Raw genomic sequence first — 15,186 nt, 5'->3', positions numbered from 1 at the left:
TTCGAATCTACGCATCCAGAAGAAAAGTTTTCCGAATAAATAGATATATAACTGGAAACAAATTACGCACGGTCATCCGGCCTTAGTTTAGAGTTCCTTGTGTTATGGGTACCAGACACTGATAAACATATTTTGTTATACTTTTTTTTTAAATAATACTTAACTACATACATCGTTCGTTTCTGTCTTCGACGAGACTGATAAATCTATACTAACTAGAGGTCCCGCAGTAGTCGAAATTCGACTATAATTAATTGGAATTGTAAGTTTGTGTACTATTATGATTGTATTTTCAACGCCAAGACTATACTATAGAAAAATATTAATAAAGACAAACAATATTTTAATCTATTCTCGATTTGACTACAGACGTCAAGAACAAAAGTTTGACAATAAATAGTATGCATGCGTGTGTGTGTCAAATACATGGTAGTGTGTGTAATGTTTTCTTTATTAATTTAATGTACCTTTTATGCACTATTTAAAAAAAATATTAGCATTGTGCACTTCTCTATATTCTCTATAAGTGTGGAAAATTTCATACTCCTCCATCCACGCAATTTTCGTAAAAAGGGATACAAAGTTTTTGTTCACGTATTAATATATACTTACAGATATATAAATCTACAGAGGTTTTTACGGATGTTCCGTTATAACTACTGACCGATGCATCCGATTGACTTGGAAATTGGGATCCATGTAGAAAATACATGTACTTAATGGATAGGCAAATATCTATATGAGTGTTGGACTCCCTAAACCAGTTGCGGGGGCGTTAATGATGAGAAACTTTGTGGGGGTGAGAAATAATAATGTTAATGTTAAATGCCCAGCGAAGCGGACGGGTACAGCTAAGTAGTATACTTATATATACAGGGCAGTCACCGGCAGTCAGTCATACAACAGCAGTCACCGTCGCTATTATACAGGGTGTAATTAAATCGAAACAGCAAATTTACGAGACGACTTTTTTTTCTACTTATGCGATAGCCTTGAGAGGCTATATCAGCGTTACCCTAGCGTGTAGGTGAGCTCTCGGGGCTCAAACCGGAGGTGTTGCTAATACTGGCCCTAGCAAGGGCTGTGCTTCGCAGGATCTACTAGCACCGGAGCGGAAACTAAGGGCTGTTATTATACAGTATATTACTGGTGGTAGGACCTCTTGTGAGTGCGCGAGTAGATACCACCACCCTGCTCATTTCTGCCGTGAAGCAGTAATGCGTTTCAGTTTGAAGGGTGGGGCAGCCGTTGTAACTATACGTGGAGACCTTAGAACTTATATCTCAAGGTGGGTGGCGCATTTACGTCTTAGATGTCTATGGGCTTCAGTAGGCACTTAGTATCAGGTGGGCTGCGAGCTCGTCCACCCATCTAAGCAATAAAAAAAAACGCTAAAATGGCTTCTTAAAGCTATTAGCTTAGGCAGGAAGAAAAACCCGCTCACTGAAAGATTTTTCCGTTCGTAGTTATATCCACACCAATAAAAACGTTCCAAAAAAGGCATAAATCACTCATTTATTTTTATAACACAAATTGAATTCATGAAACACGTGATTCTCGTAGTTTGATTTAAAAGGCATTTCGGGTTCTCGCATTTCCGGGCACTGGCACCACGGGGTCGCGTTCCGGTCGCAGATGAGCTCCACGTTGAGGACGGTCAGGGGCAGCCCGTCGATGGTGAGGCTGTGGAGGCTTAGCACGCGGTGGGCCACGTCATGGAGTCCGGTGCGGCGGTCACGACGCCGCGTCATCTCGAGCTGGTTGTAACACCGCCGCTTGTCCCGGACACGATACGCGTCGTCGTGGATATGCCTTTAACAAAACATTACGAATCTATATATTATCTACTAGCGACCCGCCCTCGCTTCGCTTCGGAAACTGTAATTTATTATTGATTTCTCCACTATTTAATGGATGAAGAGGAAGGTTTATATGTATAATACATATAAATCTTCCTCTTCAATTACTCTATCTATTAAAAATACTGCATCAAAATCCGTTGCGTAGTTTTAAAGATTTAAGCATACATAGGGACAGACAGATATAAGGACAGAGAAAGCGACTTTGTTTTATACTATGTAGTGATATAATAGGGTTTAAAGTATTAAGATTATCCATTCCCGATCCTGCGGACAGAATAGAAAGCAGTCGACGTCTCCCAAAACACGTCATTTCGGATCCTCCCGATCCACTAACGGTGCTTTTAGGTACCTCAAGCACCGGTCATCGTTCTCGTCGAACCCGTCGCTTGCGACGAAGGGCTCGACGAGTTAATTAACCCACATACACAGCCCACTGAGTTTCTCTCCGGATCTATTCAGTGGGTCGCGTTTCCGATCCGGTAGTAGATTCCGCGAAGCACGGCTCTTGCTAGGGTTCGTGTTAGCAACGTCGTCAGGTTTGAGCCCCGTGAGCTCACTTACATGTTAGGGCGAAACTGAAATAGTCTCTCAAGGCTATCAGCATAGGTAGGAAAAAAAAGCTGCTAGTACGAAGGTGGAAAATGAAGCTTTGAATCACTGGTGGGTAGGTACCCTCCCTGCCTGTGTTCTGTTTTGAAGGGTGGGGTAGCCGTTATACAATACGACTGAGATTTCGAGCTCATGTCTCATAGTGGGTCATATGACGGTGCAAGGTCAATGGCCTCCAGTGTCCTGCCACCACCAGGTTGGACGTGAGTTTATTCACGTATCTAGTCCCACACAGATGCATTCCCGTTTCCTTCTGTATACCACTACCGTGCTCTTTAATTGTTCAAATCTCTCGGCACCCCGTCTCCTCTTACTGCGGCACACAGACATCGCGTCATCACAGCGAGGTACCGAATCGATCTGACGTTTTCATTGTTCCACTGCATAAATTATTTAGCTAAATGTATTAATAGAATTTGCTATTAACCGTTTTGTATTTATTTTAACAAAAAGACAAATGCAAATTTCATTAGCAGACATCTAATGGTTTTAATTTCAATAGTATGCTAATCTTACTTCAGATATCTACGTATTATTGTTTTTCGCTTCGCTTTAAGTGATTCCCGTAGTCCCTAGACAACACTTGGTAAAATCCGTCATGTCTCAAGAAACTTCATAACGACTTTCACGTCGTTACGGATCCATCAGATGCAATAACCTTTGCATTAGATGCCTTCAGCTTTAACCTAATAGCTCAAGAATAGCTGCTTCGTGAATGAATCTACTACCGGATTGGAATCGCGACCCTGAGAAGATCCGGCGAGAAACTCAACGAGCTGATGCATGGGTTACATTGCGCATCGAACTCTTTGTCGAGTTCGACGAGTACGGTTACCGGGGTCCCTAAGCCTGCTCTTTGTGTTAGAGCTGAAGGCGTCTATGCAGGAGTTTCTCGCCGGATCTTCTCAGTGGGTCGCGATTCCGATCTGGTAGCTGATTCTGCGAAGCAGTGCTCTTGCTAGGGCCAGTGTTAGCAACACCTCCGGTTTGAACCCCTAGAGCTCACCTACACGCTAGGCTAAAGCTAAAATAATCTCTCAAGGCTATCAGCATAGGTAGGATAAAAAAAAAGAGTTATTTGATCTAATGGATCCATACGGACGTGTCTATGGCGTCATTTCATTATAGTGACTGTAGCATCGGCTCACCTAAATGTGTTTTTTCGTCCCGTTGTTATATTACTGGGTCTGGTGAATGTGAGACCCGCATCCTTCAATCTCACGTAGAATTCGTCGTCCTCCATCCCCCAGCCCCAGTACTGATTGGACATTCCGTTCACCAGCTCGTAGTGTTCCCTCGTTACCAACACTATGCCGCCGGCATAGTACTTGTAGCTGTATTTCGGATGCGTTTCTGGTGACGGAATGTGACATGGCCCCTTTTCTGGATATTCATACTTCAGATTGTCGTTAAGTGGCAGAAGGTCGACATCGTGCATCGCTATGTATTCGTAATGGCTTCGAGTCTTCAAGAATCCGACGTTTATCAGTGAAGCCCTATTGAAACGATTCATATCCTTCTGTTGAATCACAAAGATGTGAAACGGGATGTCTTGTCTCTTCAGGAAGGCGGTCATGTGAGGAACGAACTCTAGGAGCTCTTCGAAGCGGTCCCGGAACGGAACGATGATTGCCAGACGCTTTTTGTCCGTATCGATTGTTGGTATTTGGAATTCTGTTAAAAGATGTTATAGCAAAAATTAATGCGAATATTTCCTGATTGCAATTACATTTATACTAATATATAAATCTACAGTGGTTTTTACGGTTTTTTTTTTATTTTTATTGTTTAGATGTGTGGACGAGCTCACAGCCCACCTGGTGTTAAGTGGTTACTGGAGCCCATGGACATCTACAACGTAAATGCGCCACACACCTTGAGATATAAGTTCTAAGGTCTCAAGTATAGTTACAACGGCTGTCCCACCCTTCAAACCGAAACGCATTACTGCTTCACGGCAGAAATAGGCAGGGCGGTGGTACCTACCCGCGCGGACTCACAAGAGGTCCTACCACCAGTAATTACGCAAATTATAATTTTGCGGGATTCACTTTTATTACACGATGTTATTCCTTCACCGTGGAAGTCAATCGTAAACATTTGTTGAGTAGGTACGTAATTCATTAGAAAAATTGGTACCCGCCTGGGATTCGAACACAGGTGCATCGCTCAACACGAATGCACCGGACGTCTTATCTCTTAGGCCACGACGACTTTAATTATAACTATACCGTTATAACTGTTCCGTTATAACTACTGAACCATGCATCCGATTGACTTGAAACTTGGTATCCATGTAGAAAATACATGTACTTAATGGATAGGTTAATATTTATATGAGTGTTGGACTCCCAACACCAGTTGCGGGGGCGTTAATGATGAGAATATTTGTGGGGGTGAGAAATAATAATGTTAATTTTAAATGCCCAGCGAAGCGGACGGTTACAGCTAGTTTGTTATAAATTTGTAATTGTATTAAAAAAGCCGATTATAATGAGTGTAGGGGTATTTTCAGAATATTTCGTCATTTTAAGTCTATAGTTAAAATATGCGAATTACTGATTGTAAGAGCTAAATCTTACTGTCGAAGGTCTGGATATCGTAGTCATAATTGCTAAGGCGATTGCATGCAGCAGAGTTGCGAATGTTGCGATCGATGTGTGGAGTAACCAGAATGGATAGAATACGGAATGAATATGTTAGAGGAAGTCTGAAAGTGGCATCTCTGACAGAGAAGCTGAGAAGTGCGCGTTGGGATGGTACGGACATAGAATGAGACGAAATGAAAATGAGGTTGGTAAGAGAAAGTTAACTATGAATGTGGAAGGATATAGAGGAAGAGGTAGACCTAAGAAGAAATGGATGGATTGCGCGAAAGACGAGGAAGAGAAGTGCGTCAATGAGAAAGAGGGGAGTGAGCGAAGAAATGGTATATGATAGAAGAGTATGGAAGGAGAAAACATGTTGCGCCGACCCCATGTGACTGGGAGAAGGGGAGGATAATGATGATGATGAATTGCTATCTGCAACACAATTGACAGACACAACTTCAATCTTATGTCTAAAGGTACAGAGCTGTATTCGCGTTGTGTTTGCCCATGAACTAAGGTAATAGTTCAATATCAGCTTAGCGAGGCCAAACGTTTAACACTCACCTACTTTGGACGAACAAACCGAGCACCAGTTGAATAGAAATGCTAAAAGTAACAATATTAGTTGAAGACATCTGGAATGGCACCTTAACCTTGGCATGGTGTTAATGATCTTAGTAGTACCGTAGGGTACCTGAAGTCCACCGGAACGTCAAGGGAAAAGCGTTTAGTGATAGAAAAAACGTTGAATAATATGTCATTAATTGTACTTAGTGAAAGTTTTCAAAATTCAAAAACTAGTTGAGGTGCTCCTACGAAACGATAGTGAAAAAGACAATTATTTTCTGTTCATTCGATATTTGCTGTATTTGCGCTTGATAATATATTCAGACAGCTTGGAACTAGAGAGGGAAGACATTCGACAACAAGAAGGTTTTCGATTTCGCTTAAAACCCAAATTTGTTACCTTTCCGTTTCGTTTTTTTTTATTGCTTAGGTAAGTGGTATTTTTTTTTCTACCTAATCTGGTAGCCTTGAGAGGCTATATCAGCGGAACCTTAACTAGTAGGTGAGCTCACGGGGCTCAAACCTGATGACGTTGCTAACACGAACCCTAGCAAGAGACGTGCTTCGCAGAATCTACCACCGGATCGGAAACTCGACCCATTGAGAAAATCCGGCGAGAAACTCAGTGGGCTGTATCTGCGGGTTAACTTACTCGTTGAGCCCTTCGTCGCAAGCGACGGGTTCGACGAGAACGATGACCGGTGCTTGAGGTACCTAACAGCACCGTTAGTGGATCAGGAGGATCCGAAATGACGTGTTTGGGGCGACGTCGACGGCTTTCCATTCTTTCCGCAGGATCGGGAATGTAGTTACCGGCGGCCACGATGAGAGGGTTCTCGTGTCGTGCCGCTTTATCGAAGTGGAGGTAGGTGGACGAGCCCACGGCCCACCTGATGTTAAGTGGTAACCGGAGCCCATAGACAACTACAACATAAATGCTGCTACCCACCTTGAGACATGAGTTGTAAGGTCTCCGTTTTAACAGTACAACGGTTGCCCCACCCCTCAAGCCGAAACGCATTACTGCTTCACGGCCAAGTTAGGCAGGATGGTGGTACCTATCCGTGCGGACTCACTCACCTACCACCAGTAATTATGCAAATTACCACTACCCTCCAAACCGAAACGCATTACTGCTTCACGGCAGAAATACGCAGGGTGGTATTACCTACTCGTGCGGACTCCCAAAAGATCCTACCACCAGTAATTACGCAAATTATAATTTTGCGGGTTTGGTTTTTGTTACACGATGTTATTCCTTCACCGTGGAAGTCAATTGTGAACTTTGTTAAGTACGCATTTCATTAGAAAAATTGGTACTCGCATGCGGGATTCGAACGCCGTTGCATCGCTACATACGAATGCACCGGACGTCTTATCCTTTAGGCCACGACGACTTCAAACTTGACAACTTCAACTTTGACAACCACGATATATTTTACACGTTTTCTTCCATTATAATCCTCTTTTTTGCGAAAAAAAAACACTGGTAAATTGATGATCAGTCTTCAGGTATAAGAAGTACTACACGAATGTTTCAATTAGTATTTCGATGGAGTTTTATTTATCCTGAGCCCTAGGGGTGGCGCATTAATCCTGAGCCCTGGGTGGCGCATTTACGTTGTGGATGTCTATGGGCTCCAGTAACCACTTAACATCAGGTGGGCTGTGAGCTCGTCCACCCATCTAAGCAATAAAAAATAAAAAATATAAATTCGTGACTTTTTTCTTTCGGTCAAAATTGCAGAAGTCGAAATTCGATTATAGCGATCTCAACTCTACAAGAGACATGTATCTAAAACTTTCCAATGGATAAAATTAGTTATTCATTTAATTGCGTAATTTATATTCATGATATTACTGTCTATCTATGCGCGCATATTTATTACTATCAAATATTAAAACTATTTGTAAAAATAACGTTACATTTCCATACCGATGGCAATAAATATAATATTATCTTTTAAAAAGTTATCATGTACCTACCTACTGTAAAAACGAAGAGTTAGAATGCTAGAATTCTAGGCGGCATTAACGTGGCTGATGTCCATGGGCTCCGGTGACCAGTTAGCAAGATCACTTAATTTCGAAGTCTGTTGCCGTTAAATGATAGTTTTTTAAAGTTTTTTTTATTGCCTTTGTAGGCAGAAGCGCATACGGCCCACCTGCTGGCGAGTGGTTACCGTCGCCCATGGACTTCAGCAATGCCAGGGGCCGAGCCAAGCCGCTGCATACTGCTAAGTTGCTGGGTGAAGGAGCTTACGGCCTGGTATTTGTTAACTGGTTAATTAAATCCTAGATGGCAACTACCAATTTAGGATAGTGGTGCCGGAAGTGGCGCATCGACATCAACCCTACGAAAAGCACAACCATGCTCTTCAAAGGGCGTCGCCCTCCCTACACCACTGCTAACATCTGCTAGCGAATTAGGTGCGGTAAACCCAATAAAATCTTTGGCCAGCCGATAACGTGGGCTTCGAAAGTCACGTACTTATACTAGAATTATTTTGTCCGTGCAGTTTGGGTCATAAATGATCGGAGCGGTGAAGCGAATATTTCACTCTCTCTTCCACTCACGAGCCTTATGGACGGGCATAGTGATGCGCATTATTGTTTTCGATAAGCGTTATCGATAGTGTATTTCATTTTGTCATTTTGTGGGTTAGTGATAAAAATGAAAGTAATCGAACACTTACACCACATATCGCCGCAGCAAGTTAACGAGAACGGCAGAAATAAACACTTTGTAACTTTTCGGGATCTATTTTCATTTCAGTGAAATTTTTTAACACATTGCTGATAACAACACGTGCAAATATTATTTTGAATAAATTGTACCGTTTTGGTGCAAAACAAAGGAGTAGCCATTGTGTAGCTAAAGAAATTCAGAGAGCGAATGCATAAAAACACATTTCTCTTCGACATAATATGTACTATAATTTGCAGGTAGGTACAACAAACGACTCATAACATAACAATGTCTCACCACTCTTCGTATACCACCTCACCACTGTCTACCTGCCTTCGATGACTCATTTGTTTTTATCGACAATGATGTTGCACCCGCGCAACATGCTCACTGCCCTAGCCGGGCTATGTTTTATGGCCCAAACTGCACCGACAAAATGATTCTACTATAGGTGTCGCCCTCGACAGAGGAATCACATTCGATCCCCAGATTAAGACAGTGCGAGACTGTGCTGCGTTTCTACTCGCTCGACTCTATCCGATTATTTGCAACCGAAGTAAATTATCACTTCGTAACAAGGTGACACTCTACAAAACTTACATACGTTCTGTCATGAATCTCTTGAAAATCTTTTTTCTCGGCTCTGAAACGCTCCAAGAACTTTCTAGATTTTTGAAATAAAGTCGGAGACGAGGAAAACCCATAATGAAACATTGAAAGTTAAATTACTTAATTTATTTACAATTACAAACAACTGCTACAGCTACACTGGGATTCACTTAATATCAAAAGTTGTATATATTTTTTTGGAAAATTTGTTTTCCGTCCCGGGTCGAACTACAGCAATCATGGCAATTAATTCACTTCGCCCTCGTGTTTCAAGGTGGTCGGTAGCGCTGTGGTCCATGGGCTACCATTAAAACTTCCCATCAACTAGTGTGGGATCTCCACTGCCCATACATACTTTTTTTTTTTTTTTGCTTCAATCAATATTTTTTATTGATACCATTAAACCTGAAGGAAGCGTCGCAATAATACAATTATACTGTGGAATTCGTTGCCGGCTGACATCCGAGTTTGCAAGTCGGTTTCTGTTTTTAAATACAAGGTCAAACAATTTTATCTCTCGTCAACCGAATGATCATGGTTCTATACTCTTCGTATATACGAGTGTTACTGTGTTACTTATAATATTTTGTATTCAAGTTTAACAATATTTGCTATGTGTATGTGCATTACTATAATTCTCATGTTGTATTTGTTATTTTAGTTATGTGTTATTTGTTCTACACACATTCATCACTTTTTATTATTATTTTCATTATCCTCTCGCAGGTCTGCTGGAAGAGATTTCTTAAAGAAATAAGCAGTGCCTTTGTACATAATTTTCCTATTACTCTGTATTATGTCCTCTTTTCTGTGTGTACATAAATAAATAAATAATTAAATAAATAATACAACAGATTGGAGTGTACTTCAGCAGATACTTGAAGGTCAGTTTATAAAATAAAATAAAAAATACAAATTTTAAAACGATATTGTTTTAAAACTAAGTAAGTATAATATAACCGTTTAGCACCGTTTCACACTTTAATTGTAATATCATAAACATTAGCAGATTAACTATGATAAAGTTTAATAAAAATTTATAAAAGCCTCAAGTAAATCTATGAATTAGGACTAGGATACAATAGTTACGAGAAATAACAAAACCAAAAAAATGTAATTAACAACTCAACTAATTTGAATTAAATTAATTAAATTATATTCGGCTATGCCATGCAGCATAGGGCTTAAAACTAATTAATAAATAATCCCAGGATATTCGTTCAAATTCAGTAATTACAATACATTTTTTTTTGTCACATACATAATTTCACAACGGTTAACTTGAGCATTTCCACTTCTGAACGTCACTAGCACTCTTTTGTTTTGACTTTTTGGCGGGAACGCGAGGAGTGAAGTTGTGTGATTCGTTTTATTTTGTCTATTTAGTGTTTTGTCAGGTTTAAATGTGTAATAACGGTGGTTTATTAACTGTTTAATATCTGTGAAAGTGCAACAAAGCCGCCGGACGTAACTTCTCGGGATCCTCCAAAAAGTCCACTGAAAAAAATCTCAGTAAATGACCACCATTTTACTGAGATTATATTTCATCCCATATCATCTCATTTAATTTAATTTCATCCCAGTTGATTAATGTCTCAAATTAATCATAATCATTTCATTTCACTCCATATTATCAGTTTTCATAAAATTACAAATATAAATTAGACTAAGACATGACTTAAAGGTCTTTGTTACCAGGTCATAAAATCCCTTAAAAAAACACTTTTGTTTGAATCAAGTCTTTTTAGGTTTAGGTGGTTCTGGGCACTGACACCACGGGGTCGCGTTCCGGTCGCAGATGAGCTCCACGTTGAGGACGGTCAGCGGCAGCCCGTCGATGGTGAGGGTGTGGAGGCTCAGCACGCGGTGGGCCACGTCATGGAGCCCGGTGCGGCGGTCACGACGCCGCGTCACCTCGCGCTGGTTGTAACACTTGCGCATGTCGCGTTTGCGATAAGTCTTATCGTGCATGTGCCTAGAACAATTTGTTAAAATCACATAAGATTCCTTACTATAAAATACCACTCCCACACGCTGTTTAGGAGTAACAGTTTTGGTTAATGGTTCCAAACTTATTTTGTCTACTGCCCATTTTGAGAATAAATTATTTTTTAGCGCCCCCATTTTTTCTACCTACTTAAAAACCACTATAGCGAGATCTCAGTCAGTGTCTAAGAGGCCTCCTAGATGAAATTACAAATCACCTCCCAAGCCTCTACACAACGCCCCCATTTTTTTCTGGGTCTCTTACCACCCCCCATTAAGCCTGCAGCGCCCACAAGGGGGCGTTGTCGTCCACTTTGGGAAAGGCTAGGTTAAACGAATAATATTAATGATAACTGTGGAAAAATCATAAAAATCATTCACCATCATTTGGCCCCAAACTATGGAAACTTGAGACTCATAGATACTTATATATGGTTAAATATATAGATATTAAACTTCAAGACAAAGAGCAAACAGATTTGTTCATCACATAAATGTTTACCAGATGTTAGTATCAAAGACCACAACCTAGCAGTCAAAGTCGCTCACTAGTACACCACTTAGCCAGTCAATCAACTGCCTGTGTGATGATTGTTACAACAGAAGTGAGCTTACTGCATTTCTGACTTCATTATTGACTACAACCTTGTGTAAGATGACTGATCTTTATTCCTGAAAAAAATCTTGGCCACATTCCACATATTATGTAACTATACTGAGACCTTAGAGCTCATATCTCAAGGTGAGTGGCGGCTTTTACGTTGTTGATGTCTATGGGCTCCAGTAACCACTTAACACCAGGTGGGCTGTGAGCTCATCACCCATCTAAGCAATAAAAAAATAATAAAAATTATTCACATGTGATCGACATTAAGCTATCTAAATACAAACATAAGTATATATTTTCTTATCTATTAGCATTAATTCAGTATTTCGATCGATTAGCATGCATTTTTTAGTTGAGTAATATTAATTTTAGCACACAACTCATTTGCGCCCGTGTATGAATTAATTGAAAAATAAATACACGCTGGCTTCTATAGTAGTCCAAAAACACATGTCACAATACATTCATATCAGTTCTAGTACTTAGTAATATCTATCTTATCATATATCAGTAGCCATTATCTGCTTCAATTGTATTTATCTATTCTTAATCATAGATTTTTGTGAACCATAAAAAAGTTGGGATCACTGTATCGCAGTAAACGAAAATTTTATTAACCTAAATATACCAAATTAGTCAAAGAAAAAAAAATGGTTCATCAACTTTTTTAGTTATTCATTGCACAGGAGCCCATAGACATCTACAACGTAAATGCCGCCACCCACCTAAAGATATGAGTTCCAAGGTCTCAGTTATAGTTACAACAGCTGGCCCACCCTCCAAGCCAAAATGCATTACTGCTTTACGGCAGAAATAGGCAGAGTGGTGTTACTTACTCTTGCGGACTCACAAGGGGTCCTATCACCAGTAATTTTAATACCTTTTCCTGTGTTTGTATATTTTTTTCTTAAGCAACATCATATCAAAATAAAACCGTATTCTTGCTATTGTAGGCAAATAAGCATCTGTCCCATGTAACAATGAGCTTCTAGCGTGCACAAATAAAAAAAAAGCTCTTAAGTTTATTTGAATGTTTTTTTGTGTGCATTATTACCTTGACAACTCAAATTCAAAATCATTTATTTCAACCTGGATGTCAGCATAACACACTTGTTGAATGTCGAAATATAAATGAAAATGTTAACTCTACCACATGTACCTGATATCGCATCTCCATCAGATATTTTGTAATGAAACATTTAAAGCAGTATGTGAGTCCATTCAATATGCCAACTATATTGATTTATCCTCGAAAGTCATCATCTTGTCTATGTTAAATACAAAGGATAGGACAGTCATTTAGGAGAAAGTCCCAGCTTGGGGCTACTCAATTATGAATATTTAACGTTTTAGCTACAATAATAATGTAATCAATCTTTAACCCTGTTTCTGAATCTGGATGACATATGAAGTGTATATGGCCTCAAGTGACCACTTAGTCAGATTAACTGCAAGCTCATTTGTCCATTTAAGATATTGTGCTCAAAATTGTTATTGACTTTAAAATTATTATGATTGATTCTGTCTCTGGCGTGGCAGTAGCCATGCAGTGTATTGCACTCTGGCATACCCCAGAGATACTATTTAAAAGAAGGCCTGCATAATTTGGTGTATTTAGAAATTTATCTATGTTAATCTAATAATAAAAACTTGATACACATTCATCTATCACACATAAATCTTTAAATCTATTTTATCTAAACAACTTAAAATGTTAACATGTAGCATTGCCTCACCTAAAGGTGTTCTCTCGTCCCGTAGTAATGTTGTTTGGCCTGGTGACTATGAGGCCTGCATCCTTCAATCTCACGTAGAACTCATCATCCTCCAGCCCCCAGCCCCAGTAGTTATTGGACATTCCGTTGACCAGCTCATAATGTTCTCTCTTTATTAACAGTATACCACCAATGAATGTTTTGTAGTAATATCTTGGATGGGTGTCTGGTGAAGAGATATGATATGGTCCTGCTTCAGGATATTCATACTTTAGGTTGTCGTTCAAAGGTAGAAGATCAACGTCGTGCATCGCCATGTATTCGAAATTGTTACGAGTCTGCAGGAATCCAACATTTATCAATGAAGCTCTGTTGAAACGGTTGCTGTCCTTCTGTTGAACCACAAAGATGTGGAATGGAATTTCTTGTCTCTTCAGGAAGGCGGTCATGTGAGGAACGAACTCTAGGAGCTCTTCGAAGCGGTCCCGGAACGGAACGATGATTGCTAGACGCTTTTTGTTTGTATTGATGGTAGGAATTTCGGCAACTGATTGCTTAAGCAATGCTGGTTTTTCTGTGAAAAAAGTTTTTCATGTTACGATTAATGGACTTGGGTAAATAGCCAGAAGACTACTTAGTCTAAGTAAGTCTTAATCTTACCTTCTTCTATGGGCAAAGATGCTAAATAGCAGCCCATCACAAAAGTTAGTATTACGCACAAAACGAGACATCTTGAGTTGGTTATCCTGTAACCCATCAAGCTAATACTAATGTACATGAATATTTTGTGTCAAGTTATAGTTTTAATTCGCCTTAAAGTCATAATTTAATATTTTATTTCGTTGTTTCATAGACGACATTAGCGATTGAATTGTTTAACATTAAAATGTAATGATGACAGGAATGGAGAATGACAATGACCTTTAAGATCAAATGTCAACATGGAAAAAACTTTTTTAAATTTGATTTGACGTAAGTAGTAGTAGACAAAAAGTCTAAACACTAAACTTGGCAATCTTACAATTTTTTGTCGTTAAGATAAGTTATACAAAAAGATACCTGAGAAAATTTTAAAAGGAATTTGATTATTGAATCTTATTAAATGAAACAGAATAAAATTAATTTAATTTTGATACTGTTATTTGTCATCAAAGTGCGTATTATGTTTAATATTAAGTGAAAATTTATGTATTTGCAGCTGCTAACAATAGCTTCATAGAAAGAAATACAACACTTTTTGATACACTGTCAATATTCCTTATTTCTGTCACTTATAAAAATATCGGTCGTACCTCACTTGTATGCATTGGCAATCTTTTAATTTATTATAGATGAATAAAATATAAATCTACAAATAAAACCCATTAACAATTATTTTGTAGTGATATTATAATAAATAATTCATAATAAAGTGCATTTAAAATATTTCACTATTTCTCATTACTTCTCATTAATACTCATCATCAAACGTAAGTTTTAAATTTTTTGTTCTCGGAGACTTTCATAGATGGCGCTAGTAGTAAGAAAATATCAACATGAAATGTTTAAATGTGATTCAAGCAACCATAAAATTTTTTTTTACTTGACTATAACATGTGAGATTTATTTTTACTCAATTCATATATATATATATATAAATAACATTTTGACTTAATTTAGTCAGTAAAAATGCGCAGCTAGCTATTAAAATGCGAATATATTGATGTCCTCATTGTTTTTTTTTTACTCACCAAAATTATTACAACGCTACTATTAGGAGAGATTCCATTTTGGAACCCAATTTTCGGTCTCTAGGTTTTTGGTCCAATGACATAAAATCCTAACTTGGAACTGTTCGATTTGAAACGCTACAAATGTGTATTACTTACGAGCAACTCTGTTCCTATTTCCCATTTTGAATCCTAGTAGGCTTTTGGTGAGGTCGCGGCAATACTCTATGTCTAAGGTTTTG

At 39.0% G+C, this 15,186-nt stretch overlaps 2 protein-coding genes across 2 annotated transcripts; both read right to left on the bottom strand.

Annotated features, from left to right (window-relative positions):
• Window positions 1–1,495: 1,495 nt before the first annotated feature.
• Window positions 1,496–5,741, bottom strand: LOC114241539 (beta-1,4-galactosyltransferase 7). Its single transcript, XM_028172399.2, has 3 exons — window positions 5,627–5,741; window positions 3,620–4,145; window positions 1,496–1,812 (listed from the first exon to the last, which is right to left on the bottom strand). The coding sequence occupies exons 1-3, from the start codon at window positions 5,721–5,723 to the stop codon at window positions 1,512–1,514; spliced, it is 924 nt and encodes a 307-aa protein (XP_028028200.2). The 5' UTR covers window positions 5,724–5,741; the 3' UTR covers window positions 1,496–1,511.
• A 3,296-nt stretch (window positions 5,742–9,037) lies between these two features.
• On the bottom strand, window positions 9,038–14,146 carry beta4GalT7 (beta-1,4-galactosyltransferase 7). The gene is made up of 3 exons (XM_028172322.2): window positions 13,896–14,146; window positions 13,257–13,809; window positions 9,038–10,902 (listed from the first exon to the last, which is right to left on the bottom strand). The coding sequence occupies exons 1-3, from the start codon at window positions 14,011–14,013 to the stop codon at window positions 10,662–10,664; spliced, it is 912 nt and encodes a 303-aa protein (XP_028028123.2). The 5' UTR covers window positions 14,014–14,146; the 3' UTR covers window positions 9,038–10,661.
• Window positions 14,147–15,186: the final 1,040 nt, after the last annotated feature.

Source organism: Bombyx mandarina, chromosome 26 (assembly GCF_030267445.1).
Source record: "Bombyx mandarina strain Sakado chromosome 26, ASM3026744v2".
NCBI classification, from domain to species: domain Eukaryota; kingdom Metazoa; phylum Arthropoda; class Insecta; order Lepidoptera; family Bombycidae; genus Bombyx; species Bombyx mandarina.
The sequence above is the reverse complement of the archived record's forward strand: the minus strand, read 5'-3'. Positions and strand labels throughout refer to the sequence as shown.